Source organism: Haemaphysalis longicornis, unplaced genomic scaffold, assembly GCF_048455015.1.
Source record: "Haemaphysalis longicornis isolate Haplotype H1 unplaced genomic scaffold, Haemaphysalis longicornis Haplotype H1 scaffold_6, whole genome shotgun sequence".
In the NCBI taxonomy this organism is placed as follows: domain Eukaryota; kingdom Metazoa; phylum Arthropoda; class Arachnida; order Ixodida; family Ixodidae; genus Haemaphysalis; species Haemaphysalis longicornis.
In genome coordinates this window covers 48,060,305-48,079,450 of record NW_027526407.1, presented here as the reverse complement: position 1 = coordinate 48,079,450, position 19,146 = coordinate 48,060,305, and the positions used below count along the sequence as shown (strand labels likewise).

The following is a 19,146-nucleotide window of genomic DNA, read 5'->3' as shown; positions in this document are numbered from 1 at the left end:
ACTCCTAATGCAGTAATTGATTCTATTTGCACGTCAGTTGTGACAATCGAGCACCTAGATGCCTTACTTGTACATTTTTGCACACACTGAACCGTCCTTCAAGTCCAGTAGGGTCCATTTGCACGATACCAAAGTCGTCGAAGTAGCAATGCATATCATTTCCAGCTCTGCTGTCGACCTAGTACAAACGTTTAGCAGACCAGACGTTAAAATTTATCACGACAGGCAGCTTGTTGTTTGCACAGTGCAAAAAGTGTGAACTATTCCACTCAGCGCCTTAGGCTTCATTTGAGCCGTGGTTAATTATTTGTTCTTAGAGCTTGTGCACTGAAAGAATCCCATCCTGGCCGGCTGAGTGAAATTATGCTTGAAGAGCTGTGACAACTGTATCCTTGTTTGCAGTTGTGGCAGGCATAATTTTATTCTGCTTCTCATTTGAAGGTGTACATGCCCTTTCCGTAGGCTTGTTAAATTAAGCATTTCGGAGATAGAATTGGGGAGGGTGTGATGACCTTCCAAACTGTTGCCCTACTTCAAGGGGTATGAACACCAGATTTTTGACTCGCTTTTTTTGAAGCAAGAAGCTGCTGCTCTCGCAACCGTAACGCGAGATGCAGCAACTGTCACAACAATTTTCGCTGTTGCTTCTATCCGTCCACATGTGAACGTTAAGATTTGTCCAAAATTGCGGGTTTTAGATATTGGTTTTCAATGTTTGAAGAAACAAGTACACTATCCACAATGCTTGGAGCACTAGATGCCCTTTGCAATAAACTTTATAGCTGTTTGGGAAATTTACGGCGTTAAAAAAAACAATAAATACTTGTTAAGTTTTACTATCTTGTATAGCGAGATTTTAAAACTGTTTAAATGTTAGACAACTTTTTGGAGACTTTACAAAAGAGTTGCGAGGCTAGGACCCGAATGCCCGTAGGGAACAGACTAACCGCAGAGCGATTTACTTTAACAGTGTTGGCAAAACCTGAAAATTTGATTGTTACAGTTGTTATTGCACTTAGGCTGATATTAATACAACAGCTGCTTCGTGATCTTTTTAACTAGTGGAAACGACGCATTAACCTTTGCCCCCACCCCCTTGAACGGTTGATTCTTTACTGACACCAGCACAAATCTTACTATCTCTAGTCTAATATGTCTCCCCTTAGAGGAACCACAAATACAAAATACAAGTTTGGTTCATTCAATAGACTGCTTTGTTTCAACAATACGAATGGTACCAGTTTTAGCATAAAATTTCAACACTAAGCTAGATAATGACTGACAAAGCAGTAGAAACTCACTAACAACTTTGTCACCTCCATCCAAAGCCACCACCTTGAAACACGACTGTGTGTGTGGCTGTAGTGGTGCCTCAAATCAAATTCAACTCCTGTGCTTTGCAAATTTTAGAATAGAACATTCTACTTTGCAGCTCATGGACTTTAAGAATGCTCCCAGCTAAAAGCATAGTCCAGCAGGCCTTAAAGTCACTACAGACTTTTCATCGCTGGTTTTCTCGTGGCCTTCAAAGCTGATGTGTTGTTGCAGGACATCACTTTATATACCTGGTTGCACAAAGGCTCACTGTGTATATTTATTTTCATCGTATATGTGCAACAGTGTGCAAAGAAACTTTATGGCAGAAACTTTTGTCCTGTGTGTGTGTGTGTGGTTTGCAAATGTTTTGATTATTTTCTTCAAACAAACCATGTCAATGTTATCTTAAGCAGCTCAAATGTGCCTGCCTCATGAAGTTGCCTTTCGAAACCGTTCCTAGCGGTGAAAGATGATGGATGCTTTCTGCAGTGCATATTTGCAGCTTCAATAAAGCATTTTGTGCACAGAACTGTCCATAATGTTTTATTGCTATAGATATTGTAATACCTGTAGAATTTGTAATACCCTATTAACTTTGGTAGCCCATTTTTCTTACTAACACCAACCAATTCGGTGCAGTGCCACTGGAATGCTTTCGCATTATGCATAATTTAATCTGCAATGTGTAAGCAGTACATAGCAAGCCTGCAAGTTCCTTGTAAACTTCTTTGTACAAAATATTTTACAACTACAGAAACCAAAAAATTACTATTGCTCTTTTGCAATCCCCCTAAACACGATTATAGCCACTGAAATTACAAAGGCTGCAATGGAAAGTACGAAATATGGCTGCCGCTGTAAAGATTTACCCTCAATGTTTTTTGCTTTAAAAAATGTTCTCTCAGCTCAGTTCTGCACATTCTTTTTTTCATAAATAAGGGCAGTTTCATGTATTTTACGTTGGCTTTGGAATTCGGCCAGCATATCCACACACTTACTAAACGTTCTGCATCGCATTGGAAGTGGTGGGCTTGTACCTATCTCGCAACGGAATATATCGAGTACAACAGATACACGCCAACCGTCATCCTGGAGTAACTGCGACATGAAGTGTTGCCAACCTGCGCATCAAAATATTTCGCGCCAAAAGATCCTGAATCTTTGATAAGCATCACCAGGGGAGGCCATAGGCTTTCACCATCAAAGCACGTAAGCAGACCACCCAAGAGCCCAGAGGAATTTTTTTTTTTTTCTACACACTCGCAAGCTGGAACTCAAACAGTAAACTTTCCTGGTTAAAAAAATAAAACTACCAAAACACATTTGTTCCAAGCAGCATGGCTGTTTGTTGTGCTTGTTGTGCAAGTAGCTATATTTCTGTCACCGTTTCCCACAAGATTAAAAAAACCGCACCACGAAAGCTAAGTGCCAATCTCCAAGCAATTTATATACAGTGTAGACCGCTTATAACGTATGTCGCGGGAGCCGCAAAAATCCGCACTATAAGCGGTACCGCACTATAACCAAAACACGCGCGAATTCAACCACATCGCCACCTATCTCTCAAGTCAACCTATATTTATCATCACTGAAACGCACAGCACTTAAAAACGAAGGCACGGTCTATATTTCGTGTTATTTTTAACATCAGCCGCTGCTGCAGGGCAAAAGCGCAGTCTCACAAACGGCGAGCGCGGCTTTAACTTCCGTTGTGTTTGTTTTGAGACCATGGCTGCGTTTTTAGCGTCTATGAACAGATGCCGCAAGACGTGATAAGACCGCCAGCGGGATTTTTTTTTTTTTTTTTTTGCCCCACCTTGTGTTCACGATGCCGAAGGCGGCTGCTCATCAGGGCAACGGAAATCTTCGGCTTCGCGCGGCTCGAATGTTCGGAAAGGGAAAGAGCGGTGGCTTATCAGCAACAACGTTCTGAAGCGTGAACCGCGTGGTAGATTTGGTATCGCGAAAACGTGCAGTGCACGCCAGCGCGAATACAACTGGCGTGGTGTGGGCGGCGCGGTAAAAGGCAGCAACATGGCGTCGGCACTGGCCGTGAAGCGGTGCAGGCAGTACCAGTAAGTTCCAGCGACCGTTTCTAACCGCTCGCTAAAATGCCGCACGGGGCGCAAGCGAAGATGCTCATGCAAGAAAGGAGCTAATAATGTGGGCAAAAAGTGGAATATAAACTGCCATCCACGCTGCTTGTGAAAGCGCCCATCAAAAAATACCGCGGTGGTAAGCCTAAACATCTCTGGCGCGGCTAGCCGGCTCGGAGCGCTTCGAATCTCCCGCCATTAGGTGCGCGTCTCCCCATTGGTGCAAGTCGTCAGGCTCCTCCCACTGCCACGCGAAGAAGCCACCGCGAGCGCGGAATCGTCGACACGAACACGAAAAAAAAACAAAAAAAAAAACATGCGCAACGCTGTGGACGATTCGTGCGCGAAAACGGGCCATGCGGTTCACGATTAATAAAATCAACTTGCCGCGCGCGGATGGGGAGACTGTCGCTATCTTCCGAGATGCATCAAGCAAGGTCAGTTGTGGTTATCAGGTGCGCACGAACTAAAGGGTGCCTATTTTTTTTCTTTGGGTGTCTACGTTAGAGGAGGGCAAGGGGTGCACGCTGCGTTAGATGGCCGATTTCATCCTTTCTTTTTTCTTTTGCTAACCTAAAACGATGCCTCAGCTGTGCCGGTCGATCAGCAGACCCGCCGAAAAACCGCACTATAAACGGTATTGAGCTTCGGCCAACCGCATCTTAAGCGGTATGCTTATGCATTAAGTTCTATGGGAGGCAAACCTGTGGTCGCAAAAACCCGCGTTATATCCGGTCCCGCACTATAAGCGGTTACGTTATAAATGGTCTACACTGTATTACATATTTTTATTTTTTCTTGGATCAAATTTTCTGTATGCAGCCTCGCAGGATATCAAAGATATTATAAGTCAGCATGCAAGTTAGAAGCAACAAGTTTCCGCTGTTTGGGCGAGGAATTATGCGCACCACTTCTCACCACCAGTCCAGAGGGGAAAGCTGGAAAATCTTAATTCGCTTCATTTCTAAATGCCTAGCATTTACAGGGTCATCCTTTTGCACTTTGGCAATGAACATCATTTGGCCTGGACAGAGAGGATGAGATGATGCATTGGAAGCGACTTCATAACTGGAAGTGACCGACAAATTCATTTTAACTAATGAGTGACACCGCACACAAATGTTCGACGACACAGGCAAACTTTACTTTGGCGCATTTTGTTGGGAAGGCAGGGGTGCCGTAATGTTCAGCATCCACGTTAAGCTGAGCATGGCCATTGCTGCTGAAATTCAGCAGCTGTTTGAGACTGAAACGAGCACGGAATTCTCCCAAATGTGCTGCTGCAAAAACTCTGGATAAGGACAGATAAAGACATTGCAGCAGTCATGGCTGCTGGTCTATATGTTGTGGTGAGCCCAGAACGCTGTTAGCATGCGGCTTAGCTCTGCAGCACGGTCAATTTAGTATGGAAGCCAAAGCACTAGTAATGTAGAAGGGAAGAGCATGCCAATTTGAAATTATGCTTGAAGAGGAAAAGGAAAAGAAAAATGTAAATGGGGGGGAGGGGGGTCTGCCAGATCAGACTAGCATAGTTGTGTAGTTGAAAAAGCTGCTGGCAAACACTCAAGGGACAGTTGCAAGTAATTATTCAGGAAAAAAAAACCATACTGTTTAGTTAGCCACTTTGGCTCAGGCACTGCCTCAGAACGCTGCCTTGCACATAAACATGCATTGCAAATAAAAAGCACACATACAGCAATTGCGAGTACGCAATGGCACATAAGACCATTCACAACCTGAAAAGACCAGCACCTCACACATGCATCTCAAGACATACTTTCGTCCATCCAAGACCTATCATGCAACTCTTATCGAGCACTTCTGTGGGAAGACTGCGCAGATAAAGCACCGGGGGGAAGAAGCATTCTTCAAAAATTTCAAGAAAAGTCCTATATCGGCGTCGCGTTCACCTCCTTCGCCTCCGTCAGCGCCCGCGACTCGTGCACAAACGCCACAAAGTCGGCGCCCTGCGCCTTCGCTGCCCTCAAAAACCCGCTGTTGGCGGTCACGGTCACCGCCTTCAGACGGTCACCGGTGCCAAAGATGACCTTCGACCTCTTCCGGATCTTCCCTCGCAGCGCAAGCGCAGCGGCACGCTCTGACGGAGAGTCCGGAACAACTTCCAGACGTTCAAAGAGTCTCTGCGCTGCCCTCGACTCGCACGGACCGGCCATGACTTTCACGATGGTCGAGAAGTCGTCGAAGGCGGACTGGCAGCAGACCAGCTTGCGGTTCGCAAACAGCTCGTCGAGAGCAGGTCGGACGGGGTTGCGTCGTTCATTTTCGGCCTGTTCAGTGAGGACGTTCTCGCGGAAACGGAAGTTGCAACGGCCATTGGTCAGCGCCGAAGCATACGCGATCATACTGGAAACGTCCAGATTCAACACGGCGTCTGCGGGCACCTCGTGCAGTTTGAGGGTGGTTATGTTCTCCAAGCAGTCGTCGATGCCCCCCGCCACATCGTCGTCGTCTGCGACGTCAAGGGCTGATTCACACGGCGGCGGCGCGATGTCCTCTTGGTTGAGAACCTGAGCGCACAGAGAAATAAATAATGTGGAGCAACACTCGATGCAAAAAAGTTTAGGTTTAGGAAAGAACGAAAAGCTAAAAGAAGGGAGAGAAGGCAGTTATCAACTATTCAGAACTATTCATTTGAATTTGTACCTTTTATATAGCAGTCCTGTTACCGCAGTTCAGGAGCTCAGTGCTTCAACTCATCAAGGCCTCCCCTAACAGATGCCTACAGACAGGTTAAGTACAGTAGCTTTTGTAGGTGCAACCGACTTTATCAGTACCTGTGTACTTCCATTACCTCGTGCTACAATAAAATCGATAATTCAGGACTTACTATTAAGAAGTTTTCTCTTTTAAAATTACTTCTATGAAGTTGCAAAAACCATGTTTCCATGGTTAATAAGCTCGTATCAAAACTATATAAAGTGAAAACCTCACACAAACTGCTGGCATGTACACAACGAAATGAAACAACACAAGGCCATTGAAACCAGCCTAATATATATACTATATATAGCGGTCATGCAAACGACCATTGTCCCAACCCTTTCTCATGCTGCTACAAAATTTGTTCAAAATCAAACGCTGTGCTTATCTCCAGAGCATTTGCACCTTGGCATTATCCGCTCCTTACACCAGCCAGAAGCGGCTCAACGTGGTGATAATGTTATACACACGGCAAATATAATGTCACTGAAAGCGAATGACATTAGCTGTTAATGACATCCGGTTTCGTGCGGGTCTACACAGTGAAACAAATGTCATTTGATAGTGGTAGCGGTGACGGTTAGCGAGCTCACAAAACCGCAAAATTATATTTCAAGTGCATCTGGAATGTTTTCATACGTAATATTTTTTTAGCACATAACAAAGGATTATGTTCTTTTAATAAAAATAAGAAAATCACCGGTTAGGTGACATCAGCAGACATCACAAACCAAGACAAGTCTGTAAAAAATCCGTATTAGGGTAGTGTGCACGTTGGGGATGAGATTTTCATTTTTGTTAGTACTTGTTTGTCTTTCCTTATTTAAAAAACATCATGAAGGGGAAAACTAAGTTTACTAACAGTTTTTATAAACAGTATTGTTTGGTTTTTTACTGAACTTTCTGCTCATGTGACGCACCACTGCTGTCGAGGCTAATTATTTGGCTGCTGAATGAGCTCCCGGACCTCAGTTAGCCACTAAATGTCATGCGGTATTCTCGTGTAGCACCCAATTAATGACATTTAGAGCGAATGACATTTGCTCTAAATGTCAGTAGACCTGCCGTGTGACAGGGGTATTACTTCATGACATATTGTCTACGGGCAAAGTTTCGCTTGAAGCTAGGCATAAAACACATTCTGCGACAAAACTATATCCGGCACAGAGTGTATGGCTATAATGCTACACACGGCATCCAAAAATGTCTGTCACTCTTTTGGGTAGGGAGCTTGATATCAGACTTTCAAACCAATGATAGCAAAGTAAACTGTAGTCTAGAAAACTTGATTCACCTGCCCTAACCTGTTCCTTAGCTTCATCCCTATTACCAAACAGCTATCCGGTAAGGCACACAATACAAACCCCTCAATGAGTTCAAATAAGGTGGTGACCATCACCTCTGCTCCGACCGCCTGGATGATCTCACGCAGCGGCTTGCACACCGCTTGCACCGTCCACACCTTGACGTCGGGCGCCCTGTACAGGTGCGGGTGACACCCCGCGCACTCCACCATGTCCTGCAACTGGTCGAGGATGGTGCGGCGGCCGTACTCCCCGTCGCCCAGGGACGACGTCAGCAGCGCGTCGGGGTTCCGCGCCACCACTTTGATCCACGAAGCTCCGTGATTGGCCACCACGTCCACGATGGTGCGCTCGGGACAACGCCTCAGACGCTCCGTCTCCGCATCACTCTGGGAGTTCCATACAAGGACACCATGGCAGCAATGATGAAATAGAGCACACACAAAAAAAAAAGCCAAACGGCCCAGCTACTAAGGTTGTCGCAAGCTCAACAGCATCGTTTCAGGTCACAGGCTGCAACCCTTGAATACCTTGTAAAGTTCCAGCTGTCATTGCCGGGAAAGTTGCGTTTGTGACGAAAGCGAGAGTTGTCGTTTAAAGACGAGCAGGCCCAGGTTCGGCCCAGTTAATGTCCACAAAAAAGAAACCCTCACAGGGGATTCAGCAAGGCTGGTAATACCATTTCACTGCCCCGTATTAGCCTATTCACTAACATATTTCGGTGGCCATGAAGAACGCTGAACTGTCCACGAAGCATGCACTACGCAAAAAAAATTGTGTTTTTGTTGCCGGTCTTTGCATTCTCAAAAGCACATGAATGGCATGTCATGCCACCAATAGTACACGCCCGGTCAGCTTTATGAGAACGCGAGAGCACGGAGCCACCTATAACTGGAGTAGAGTACACGTAGGCGCGCTGTCAATCACAGAATATACTGGTAATAATCACCCTTGCACACGCTTCTGCAAGAGTTCGTGCCTTCTTGAAGGGCTCTCCCAGCAAGATCAAACAACACCAGTCGTTATAAAACACGGCTTCTGAAACAAATAAGGCTGTGTTAAAGTGAGACCACTTTGTGAACATCTCGCAGGCAATGGCTGTGGAAATCGTAACACATAATTTGCATTCCTGTTCAAATCAGTTTCCCGTCAACTTTTTCAACTGGAAAGACATTTTAGCAGTGGGAACGAGGTATCAATCAGAGGTTCAGCAGGAACAAATTAAAACATTGCTGTGGATTTCTAAGCATATCCTTATGAGAACGCTAAAGCATGCAAGCAATTTACGATGAAGACTGCATAGCGGTGACAGTCTATCATAAAACATCAGGTTCAAACTATGCACCTTACGCGAGATTGCAAGGCAGCTCCCAACCTCAGGCACAGTGCCGTGCTTCCATATCTCGAACTTTAACTACAGGTACACACTTTTTCCTCATGCTTTACTGGGCATATCTATGGAGTTACAAAAGCGCATACTTTTTTAAATTTCATTTCTATACCGGCGTTCTCCTAGTTGAGAGGGACGGTGTGCGCTCAGAGGTATCAGTGTCCTATCGACCGATAAGATGGGCAGACCTAAGAAAATCCAAGTTAAAGCCAGCGAAGACCACCAGCTCTGCTATTTTCTCATTCTTCGCATCTCAATTGCGAAGGCGGCCGAATTTTTCAGCTAGATGAAGTAATTTGAGTGCATTTTTGTGAAAGCCTTCTGCAGGTGCCAGCTGGGTGAGCGCTTTTGTTGTCAACTTAGCCAAGTAACGCCATCTTGTTAAAATGCCCCTCTCACTCATCGCAGTGGCGAAAGTGCTGTGCTGCTGAGTCCAAGGACATGAGTTTGATCCTAGCAGTGGCGGTTGATTTTCAGATGTAAGCGAGAAGCGATATCGCCCGTGCCGAGATCTCGGTGCACGCAAAAGATCCCCAAGAGTTCAAAATGAACCCGCAGCCCTTCACTACGGCGCGCACGCCTCATAACCCAAGTGTAGTTTTGGCGTGTTTAACCTCCCAAAGTTGAAGAGTGCCCCTGTCTCACCTCAGGGAAGGAGAAGGGCTTGAGCACGTCCACCAGGCCCGTGACAGCCAGCGAGCAGGTGACAACGGCCGACAGGTAGGCGAGGTTGGTGCACCGGAGGTGCTCTTCCTTGATCCCAGCAGGCGTCTTCCACAGCTTCTGGAGGAACTTGATCTCTGCCTGGATCTTGCGCTGGAGCTTGCTCTTGCCCGGGCAGGCAACCAGGGTGTCGCACTGCGCCAGCAGCTTCTCGGCCTCGCCGATTTTCTCCAGGACCTTCTCTCTGGCGCTGTCTTGCTCAAGCACCATGACGTCACCCGAAGAGCTGCAGAACCTGCAGGTAATTTTAAAGTGAAGGACACTTGGTGATATTGTGAAAATTCGCCCATGCACTCCATACGGGTGTTTAACCAGTGTAGCTGTAACGTGCAGCTGGTGTTTACCCATGGGTTACTCATTATGGTTCATTAGGGCCTGTTCTTGCGCCCGGGCTCCAGCATTGGCACATCATAGCCGAGCTCATTCCTGCTCACGAGCTGCCTTGTAAGAAGCACATATGATGCCTGGCCTACCCATTTCAAAGTAGGTAGTGTCTATTATCACGGCAACCGTGAGAATTACCATCAGGAATTTCTTGTGGCAGTCGCCTCTGATTGGCTAAGCACGCCCCCCGGAGACTTTATGGGACGAATATTTCCTCAAGAAAACTCGTTCCTACGGCTGGCCCTGCGGCGCTGTGCTATAGCACTTGCTTTTGAACGAGAAGGCCGAGGTTCAAGTCCGGCATGGCCGTTGTTTTCTTTTCGTTTTTTAGCTTTTTTTTCGCTCATAGTGCTTTTGTTAATGCTTTTTTATTCTGGTTATTATTATACAGGGGTGGAACAGGGTACATGGGTTTGGGAGAAGTCCTGGGAGCAGGCAAAACTGCCTTTTGGAGCAGGTTTGGAGCAGCCAGAAAAGCCATTCGGCAGGGGGTTGGCCAGGTTGCTCTGCCAGCCCCCTGCCAATTAAGTTTAATCTATTTATCTACTATATAAGAGTTCTACAGTGCACTAGAACTATACTCCAAACCAGGAACGCAGTTCTTGTGCTACACCTGGAAATATACAATATGCGGAGCAAGTGTGCCGCGTTATCACAGTTCGAAGGGTAAATCTGACTGCAGAGTCAAAGGGAAACAGAAAACAGGCCTCTCTTTGTGCCCGGTAGATGGCAGTGCTAAGGGACCTCACGGTGGCATTCAGTACAACAAGGCGTTTGCTTATAGTTTTTCTATCGAGCAGCGGTTTCAGTGCTAGCAAATCAGAACATAGCTTTGTCATAGCCCATCACGGTGTTGCAGGAGTCGACAAACGTACGCCGTAGACTACGTCAAGTGAGCGTGTTAGAAGGCATAATTAATGTTGGACCATACTACACACAAGTAATACTAACCCCAAAGCGCACACGTTAAAATAAGTAGTTACCTCACAACAAGGGCAAACAAAATTAACTAGCAAGGGCAAAGCTTCCAAGACCCTGTTTGTTCAATACATGCAGCTACACTCGTCTAAAATGGTCGATTATATTGAACTTCACCTCCAATAAACTGAATTTTCCATGCCAATATTATTGTTTTCTATCAGTTTGCGATGTGACACAAAAACATTTCAGTCACTTTTGGTCATTTTTCATTTATTGAGGCGCAGTAGCTGGCACTGGCAAACAACACCGTGTTAATGCATCAAAAATAAATCCAAAGTGAGGGCGGAGAAGCCGCGTTGTGCCTGCGGCCTTACAGCTCAGCAAAAGCCAACTTCCATACCTGCTCATAGCCTTGATGAAACCGAAACCATAAAAAAACCACCTTGTTTCAGCCAAGTTTTAGAGCACGGGACACCATGGCAGTCGTATCTCGCAGCTCAACTCGCGGTCTGCGGCGCAGGAGGGTGCTGACATTCGAGTTTGGCGCAACAGGGTCGGTTTGGTGCTCAATGGCGCAGCTGTTCCCGATTATATCAGGAGATTGACGCACAGGCCTTCTTGAATAGCTTAGATTAGGTTCAATATAGGTTAGGTTATGATGATGCAGTTGGGCTGGATATGAGTAGGTTATGAAACGCTAGGTTAGGTTACGTTGGGAGGTAATATTATTCAGCGAATTTTAGGCCAGCCGGCTTTTATGCAAACTGCCGTGACAATTTTCCGAAGTCAATTCTCACGGTTGCCGTGAGATTAGACACAGCCTCCAAAGTAACGTGCAGCTGGTGGTGTTGGACATTGCAATGTGGTGTAGCGGTGTTGGACATTGTTTTGCCCACCATTATCGCTTCAGCTGTGTTTCATGCAGTAGCTCGCTGCACGTACGCTTTGCTCCAAGATAGGCCTTTTGTCGCTCCTTCCTCCCGAATTCTAACCCCTCTCCAAACTTTTTTTTACACGCTTTCACACAAGTTTGCGCGGGAGGATTTTTCTCGTACACAGGACTGTCAGATTTTCATTTAAAAGACCACGTTTGTTGGCTATCCCATTAGGTCAATTTTGGTTGAACGTGTGTTTAGGCTGTACGAAATGTTGTACGTGCATTTATACCGTAACATGTAGTTTGAGTTGTGATGCTCTTAAGTGTTGGTGCGAGTCGTTTGTGTGTGTTAACCCCCTTTACCCACCCTACTGTTATGTCTTCCAGGTTAACTGCAGGTATTCGAATAAATGATTGATTGACTGTGCGGTTTAACGCGCCGACGCAACGCAGGAGATGAGGCGCACCGTAGTGGAGGGCTCCGGATTAATTTTGACCACTTGGGGATCTTTAAACGTGCGCCGAAATCTCGTACACGCGGGCGTTTTTTGCTTTTCGCCTTCATCAGAAAAGCGGCCGCCGCGGCCGGGAATCGAACCCGCGTCCTCATACTCCAATAAATGAATGAACATGGGAGCCTGGGTGTATCCTATCGCACCTCCAGCGTAAAACATTGCCATAAAGGGGGATCGGGTACTAGGAGAGAGGATTAGCATAAAGCTATCGATTAAAATCGCAGATCTGCAGGATGCTTCATATTTTTTGGACGAGAATACGTCACAAGTCGCCGAAAGCTATAGTCAAAGATTCAAGCAAGCTACGGAAGATTATCCGAGTGGGCGGGCGTAGCAACAGGCCTACAGACAAAACTGAAAGATTTGATCTGACACCCATATTTAAGCGAACATTTACTCTCAAGAGTTGAAGTAAAAAAATAAAGTAACGTTACGTTCACTCCACAGCAATGGAAACCCGAGGACTCGTAAGCATTCGTGACGGACCGCGCACAGTGCAGTGAAAATAAGCTGGCAATGAATTGCTGGAGAAAAACGCCAGCTCTTACGGGTAAGCGTTTTTTGGCAAGATCTGATCATTTCTGAGCTTTCGCGCAGTAAACAACATTCTCAGAAGGTCGTTTACTGCAGCCGAAAGCCGACAGCCTTGAAGCTGGTAGCAGTCAAGCTCACCTGCTTCTTGAGACTTCAGCGGCAGCGACCCATGCAGACATGCAGATTAACTGACGACAGCCTGTAGAGAGCGTCACTAGAGCTAAATCAAGCTGACAACAGCGGGCACAGAAAATAACGGCAATTAAAACAAAAAAGAATGTTACACACACTGCTTCACGTTCGCTGCCGGAATCTGCCGTCTGTTTACAAAACACTAATAAAATGAAGTTAATTAAGCACAGGCGCCGCAACGTAATCACGCACATTTTTAAGCTTTTTTTAATCTACTCAATTATTAACAAAGCTAATAAATATATCCTTGAATGCTAATTTAGTATATTTTTATTTTAGAACTAATTGAAGTTTTAAATTGTTTGATTTTTGTATTGTAGTACATACCTTCACGCGGCTAGCTCTCGAGACACTGCCGAAACAACTGCTCGCATCGCTTCCACTTCCATTGCAAGTCGTGGCAAACTGCGAGCTATGACAGTGGTTGCTTCCGGCAGCCGAAGGGTCCATCGAAAGCAAAACAATTGCTGCCTCTTATCCGCTGACCGATTATCGATGAGGCTCTAAACTTACAGAGCATCACCAAAGCAGCGCGCAAGCCCGGAACAGAACGGCGCTATGGGCCTGTGCAAGTGTCCACGAAAAAAAGTGACCAACCAGTTCTGCTACGAACACCGGGTTAACGTCTGCGAACATTGCATGGTCGCCCAACACCCGACGGTAAGGATATATTCTGTGATTGACAGCGCCTACGTGTAGTCTACTCAGCGCCAGTACAAAGTAATGTCAGTGGTGGGCTAGAGACTGTGGTTCTGACCTTTTTCTTGCTGCTTGACTAGTTCGCGTTAGTTGCTCTGAAATGTTGCCTACTTTCTTAAAATTTAGTCGAACGAACCAAAGTGAATTTGGTCAGAATAGCTGCCGGGTGTCTTACGTAGCCGAAGAAAAACTGCCGAGTCGAAAAAAATGTCGCGATCACTTTTTTGCAGTGCATAGTTCAGAGCTACCTTCAGTGGCTACAAGACAGCGATTACGACCCGATCTGCCAAATATGCCGGAAGGACCTGGCCACTGGAACGTGTACCCGACTTCTGTGTTACCGTAAGTCTGCCGGTTCCTTTATTCTGAATCCCGCTGTGCGCATGCGCTAAATACACGATCTTCGCCCTCGAGGCCACGCCCACGCAGTTTTTGTCCGTGCTGCGTCACAGTGACGTTGTGGTATTCGCAGCTGATTTACGCGCGAAGAACATACTGTAAGTCACCTGGTTGGGCTTCAAGTAACACGAGAAGTACACCCCCTTAGACAATTGACAACATACCTTTCCTAGAGCCACTGTCTTTGCCTTAGTTTTGAAACGTGTCACTCGAGATCACAAAATTTGATATTGATCTTTGCACTGCACAACAATGCTGCAAAGTCAACTGATGGTGAATGCTTCAGGACTACGCTTAAATCATAAGCTTCGTTTTTCGCAGCTTACATATAAGCAATGTTTGAAGGATCACTGTTGTCACTGTGCCGTGAAGCACAACAAAAGTCTGCTTGTATCGATTGCTGCTTACTGTGTTGGTACCCGACACTTCTCATCTGATGCTACGAACTAGCCAGTCACAGCCGTACTAGTAGCTGGATCAGCAACGCTGCCGCAACCCAGCATTAACTCCATACCATGTCATGTATTCTCTACTGAAGGCTTTGTGTACGAACATTTTTCTGCCAGATGTTTTCCATTGGGCCTGCTTGGACGACCACTGTCAGCGAATGCCCAAGCACACGGCTCCTGCCGGCTTCGGATGCCCAACGTGCGGATCGGCTATTGTCCCGGCTAGTAACATTGACTCGCCGGTTGCTGATGCACTGCAAGTGCTTCTCAAAGCTGCTTCGTGGGCCAATGCTGGGCCTTCCTTGCCCGAGATTCCACAGCAGGTGAGGGTACACTTTCATTCTCTGAACGCACAATGTTAACAAAGTCCGATTACTACTGGTCACCGTACCAAGCTGATAAGCAACCAACTGTTGCAGCCAGGCCATTCAGGGTCGCAACAAAATGGCATAGGATATTGCAACAACGTATAGCTTGCACGCACTTGTTACTGAAGCTTATCAAGTCAATGCAGCTGACATTGCTCTATCTGCGCTCAGGGTACCATTTTATATATAAAAAAAATCTTGTTCTTTCTTCTTTTTCAGTGCCAAGAGAAATTCGGGTTCATTACTGTTGTAGTTGCGTGTCAGTCTGAAAATGCCTCGCTACCATTTTCGCGTCTAGGGTGAGCAAGAAGTTGCCTTCAATGTCAACAGGTGGCAGTGATTACCACACTGGTTCAAAGGAGATGCATCTACCCCATGCAAAAAAAATTGTACACTAAATAGCAGAACCCTGAACTTATTCTGTACTTTATAGCTTTAAGGAAGAATTCAGGGGTGAGGGTGAGTTGGATAGGGTTACGATCTGCTCGCTAGATAGGTGTAAAGTTTTGTAAATGTTAATCTGAGAACTTCCGCAACATTTGCGTTGCAGAAGCAAACTGCCGGACTACAGCAGGGCGACCACTCTGCCCCCAGCCCCAGTCCGGTGAAATCGGCCTCCCAACAGCAGTGGCGTGCTCAGAACGCATCCTCCGGTGCAGCACCATTGCTGCACTCAAGCGGCCCCGAAGCCAGTGGCAACTATGGCTCCGCGACAAACAGTAAGGCCCGCTCGAAGTTGTCGCACTTCCTAGCAGAAACAAGCTGCGCATTCCAATGCTTTGGCTCTAAATGTTTTGGTGAGGTGGTTGAGTACAGGGGAGCGGGAAAAAAAAAGAATATTCAAGATTTTCTGAAATACGGGGAGCAAAGAACGGTGAGTGATATGTAAGAAATGCATTGTTACGACTAGCTAGGGTGGCAGTCGCACCAGTATATATATACATTTTTTCTTTGCTCCAATTTGTGCAATTCACCGGTTCTACTTATTGCAAGCTGTCAGAGAGCGAAACGTGAGCTGCTAATGGTTTTTTATTGGCTGCATCACAGGCAACATCACGTCGTCGCGGAAGGTGTTCACCGCAACGCAGGGCAACTTTGTCACGTCAGCTCCGGACTATGACGAAGACAAGTACAAGCGGCGGTCGGGATTCGAGCTCTTGTCGCGTTGGATCAAGTGAGTCAGTCCAGTTCCCACCTCCGAGCTAATGTTGTTGCTTGATGCTTTAAAAACTAAGTCCAGGAGGGTTGTTTCCATTATGTGAGCAGCCAGTATTGTGGTTATGTTGAGAAAGTTTTGAATCGATTTGGTAATGTGCTAAATGTTCAAGCACATTGTCTGCAAGTTCAACCTCCTGTCAACGGATGGCACATTGTACTGGAATGTAATTGTATCCATCCCAATCCATGTGAGCAATATTTATCTACCTGAAGCCTTCAGGTTTAAAGTTCGTACTGAGGCAGTAACCTAAGAGCCTGTAGAGGTAGCTTCAAAAATATTGCAAAGCTGATGGAAGAAAAGTAGAGGGGGGAGCATAACCAAGACGGCTACCACCTGTAATGAGGAGACTTTAAGTTGAGCTTGCCACCAAGAACAGTGCAGAAATTAAAATGCTAGCACAACATGTGCCGCAATGCCAGAAGGCACCTAGGGTACCAAATTAAGAAAGAACACAGATACACAAGCTTCTTTGGTGCTATAACACACATTACCAGCAAGGTGTAAAGAGGTTACCATTATCAATCAATCACAACTCTCAATTGTACCAAAGTTCCGTTGGAAAATTAGCCGAAGTTAATGTTTACATTGAATGTTCTGTGTTGTTTGTAGGTCGCGGACAATCATGGCCGGCAGCCGTAGGCGAGACCCACACACGTTCCTGAAGCGCTGGGTCGTCCTCTCTCTGCTCATAGTCCTGGGACTCTTTACCGTCGTCTATTTCCTTCTCCAGTGGGGCCGGGCTGCCGCGGAGTCTGACCCCCTGCTGGACCCCAAGTTCAACCCAGAGATCAGGGTCAACGACCAACCACACGGGATCGAGCCGCGCTGAGGTCGATTCTGCCGTCAGAGGTTCCGCGTTGTGGAAAGGGAAATAAATGTCACTTCTTTATGGGCCCAACTTAAGAGTCTGCATGTTTTCCAAGAGGTCTCTATCAGCCTACAATCTTTAGGATTTGTGGAGGCCCTGTGAAGTGGACACTAAAGGAAGGGGTTCTGCCAAGCAGCTTCGCTATTCTGAGGGGTCGGTGCTGTTACAGAAGTTCAATATCGTCGAAGTAAATAAAGTGTCAACCTATTAGCCCAACAAAGAGTCTGTGCATACAGGTGTGGGAAATATTTGGTTTTGCAATTTGATCCACCTGTCTTAACAGCATACAGTTAGCATTCCTGAAAAAAAAAAAAAAAAAAACGACAACTTCGCATACTGTTCAACATCTGTGAAGCAATCTGTCAAGTTTTAGACACATGAACCTGACTTGGATGTCCGAGAAAGGCTAAAAAAACTGCTCACTTTAACGAACAGTGTAATTCAATGCGATTTATTTGCTATACGAAGTAGCTTGATATGAGCGAACCCGCTTATAACGATTTTCAATATCAAATTCCTTTAAAAACAATATGAAGTTGATTGAAAAAGTGATAACGAAAGAAAGACCATGCCAATCACCATGAATAGTAATCTACTCCAAAATAAATTTATTGCAGAGGAATGTATTTATTGAAAGCAGGGAGTGATTTTCGCCTGAACACTGCATTTAGCACCATCAATGAAATCGCATTCTCGACACGTGACATCATTTCAACAAACTCCATAATGAAATAACTTTGAGAGTTCACTGTAAAGCATAATTTGCTCTATCCAAGTTCGTTATGTTTGGGTTTGACTAAGTGCAAGACGTTGGGGTTGGTCTTAACCTTCAGCCACGAGCAAAGGCATCAGTCAAACTTAGGGAAGCAATCTTTTCGGAGTGGATAACACATTTTGTACTTCGTCCAGCCTACAACTGTGCTATTGCAAATTAACCCAAGACTCCTGTATTACGTGCTTATGTTGTCTGCCTGTAAATTGCAATAAAAAAAGTGAGAGTTTGAGTTCGTTTCGAATTTGCTTCAATTCATCCTGAAGTAACCAGTCAAAAAATTTCACAAGAAACTGCTGGTTTACATTTTATATACTTTAAGCATTAATTTCGCTACTCTCGGGAAACCCAATAGGCGCATGTCTGGCTGGCGGCGAAATCTTGGATCGCTGTCTGTTCCCAAAGAAATTTTTCTTGTAAATTTGGCCCGTCTGGAACCTTAAATCTGCAAACAGAAATATGGATTTACTTAGATTTGTGAATTTGTTACTGACGATGCTTTTTTACACGATGCGTTAACAAACTGGGAGAAAAGCTGTTCTAACGCGACTCGTACATCACTTCACTTAATACGGATGTGGAGAGCTGCTTGTAGCTGTTTTTACACATCGCACTGGATCGCAAATTCTTCACAACCACCGCCTATACTCCGTTTCATACATCAAGTGCAACGCTGTCAAAGCTAGCGCTCTTGTTTGCGCTGTGTGCTTGCGCGACCAAAAGTAGTGGGTTGCTTGCGGTGAGCCAGAAACAATAAATGCTTCGCCGGCAACCTTAAAGCATAAATATTTATCAGCTTCACAAAAAACACCCGTATTGCCGGACAAACGATTGAAATATGCAAGTTTGTATTTTATGTTTGTCGCTTTCGTATCAGGTTTTTGCTCTCCGCGCAACCTTGAACGCCGTTTTTTGTTTACTCTTTGAGGCAGCGTTGAAAAAATGGCGTCCAGCTCTCGGGCTTCGGCCATGTCTCCTGTACGCATTTTTTCAAGGGTTTGCACATCAAGGTTGTCAAAGAACGCCAAGCAAGTAATTGCAAATGTGTACGCCCGTACCAGGATGCGTTTCACGGCGAAATGTGTGCAGGAAGTACTGAGTGTTGTGAGCGAGGACACTGGAGTATCTCCCCGTACCGTGGCGAAACTGAAGGCGGAGTGTGTGCGTGGGAAGAATTTGGTGTCTCCAAAGAGAAGACCTCACGACGTGACGATATCAAGCAGGCGAACCGACAAGCATGACAGCTTCACAGTCCATACTATCCGTCTGAAAGTGCAGAGCATGTACGCAAAGAGGGAGATCCCGACACTGGGCAGTGTGCGAAAGGCTGTCAACGAAGACGACGACTTGCCGAACTTCACGAAAACCACCTTGTGGAGGTTAATGAAGGATATGAGC

The 19,146-nt window shown here is 45.8% G+C and overlaps 2 protein-coding genes across 4 annotated transcripts; one reads left to right on the top strand and one right to left on the bottom strand.

The window, feature by feature from the left end:
- Positions 1-1,847: 1,847 nt before the first annotated feature.
- LOC144142591 (UPF0415 protein C7orf25 homolog) lies at positions 1,848-13,440 on the bottom strand. 3 transcript variants are annotated; one of them, XM_077674198.1, is made up of 4 exons: positions 13,302-13,440; positions 9,474-9,786; positions 7,534-7,827; positions 1,848-5,941 (listed from the first exon to the last, which is right to left on the bottom strand). In XM_077674198.1, exons 2-4 carry the CDS (start codon positions 9,759-9,761, stop codon positions 5,303-5,305), a joined length of 1,221 nt encoding a protein of 406 aa, XP_077530324.1. In that variant the 5' UTR covers positions 9,762-9,786; positions 13,302-13,440; the 3' UTR covers positions 1,848-5,302. The 3 variants fall into 3 exon arrangements, with proteins under 3 accessions (XP_077530324.1, XP_077530321.1, XP_077530323.1); XM_077674195.1 differs by lacking the exon at positions 13,302-13,440 and adding an exon at positions 12,921-13,131; XM_077674197.1 differs by lacking the exon at positions 13,302-13,440 and adding an exon at positions 13,071-13,128.
- LOC144142594 (zinc finger protein-like 1 homolog) lies at positions 13,352-17,980 on the top strand. Its single transcript, XM_077674203.1, has 6 exons — positions 13,352-13,634; positions 13,904-14,015; positions 14,639-14,844; positions 15,440-15,608; positions 15,937-16,063; positions 16,718-17,980. The coding sequence occupies exons 1-6, from the start codon at positions 13,533-13,535 to the stop codon at positions 16,935-16,937; spliced, it is 936 nt and encodes a 311-aa protein (XP_077530329.1). The 5' UTR covers positions 13,352-13,532; the 3' UTR covers positions 16,938-17,980.
- The last annotated feature ends 1,166 nt before the right edge of the window (positions 17,981-19,146 follow it).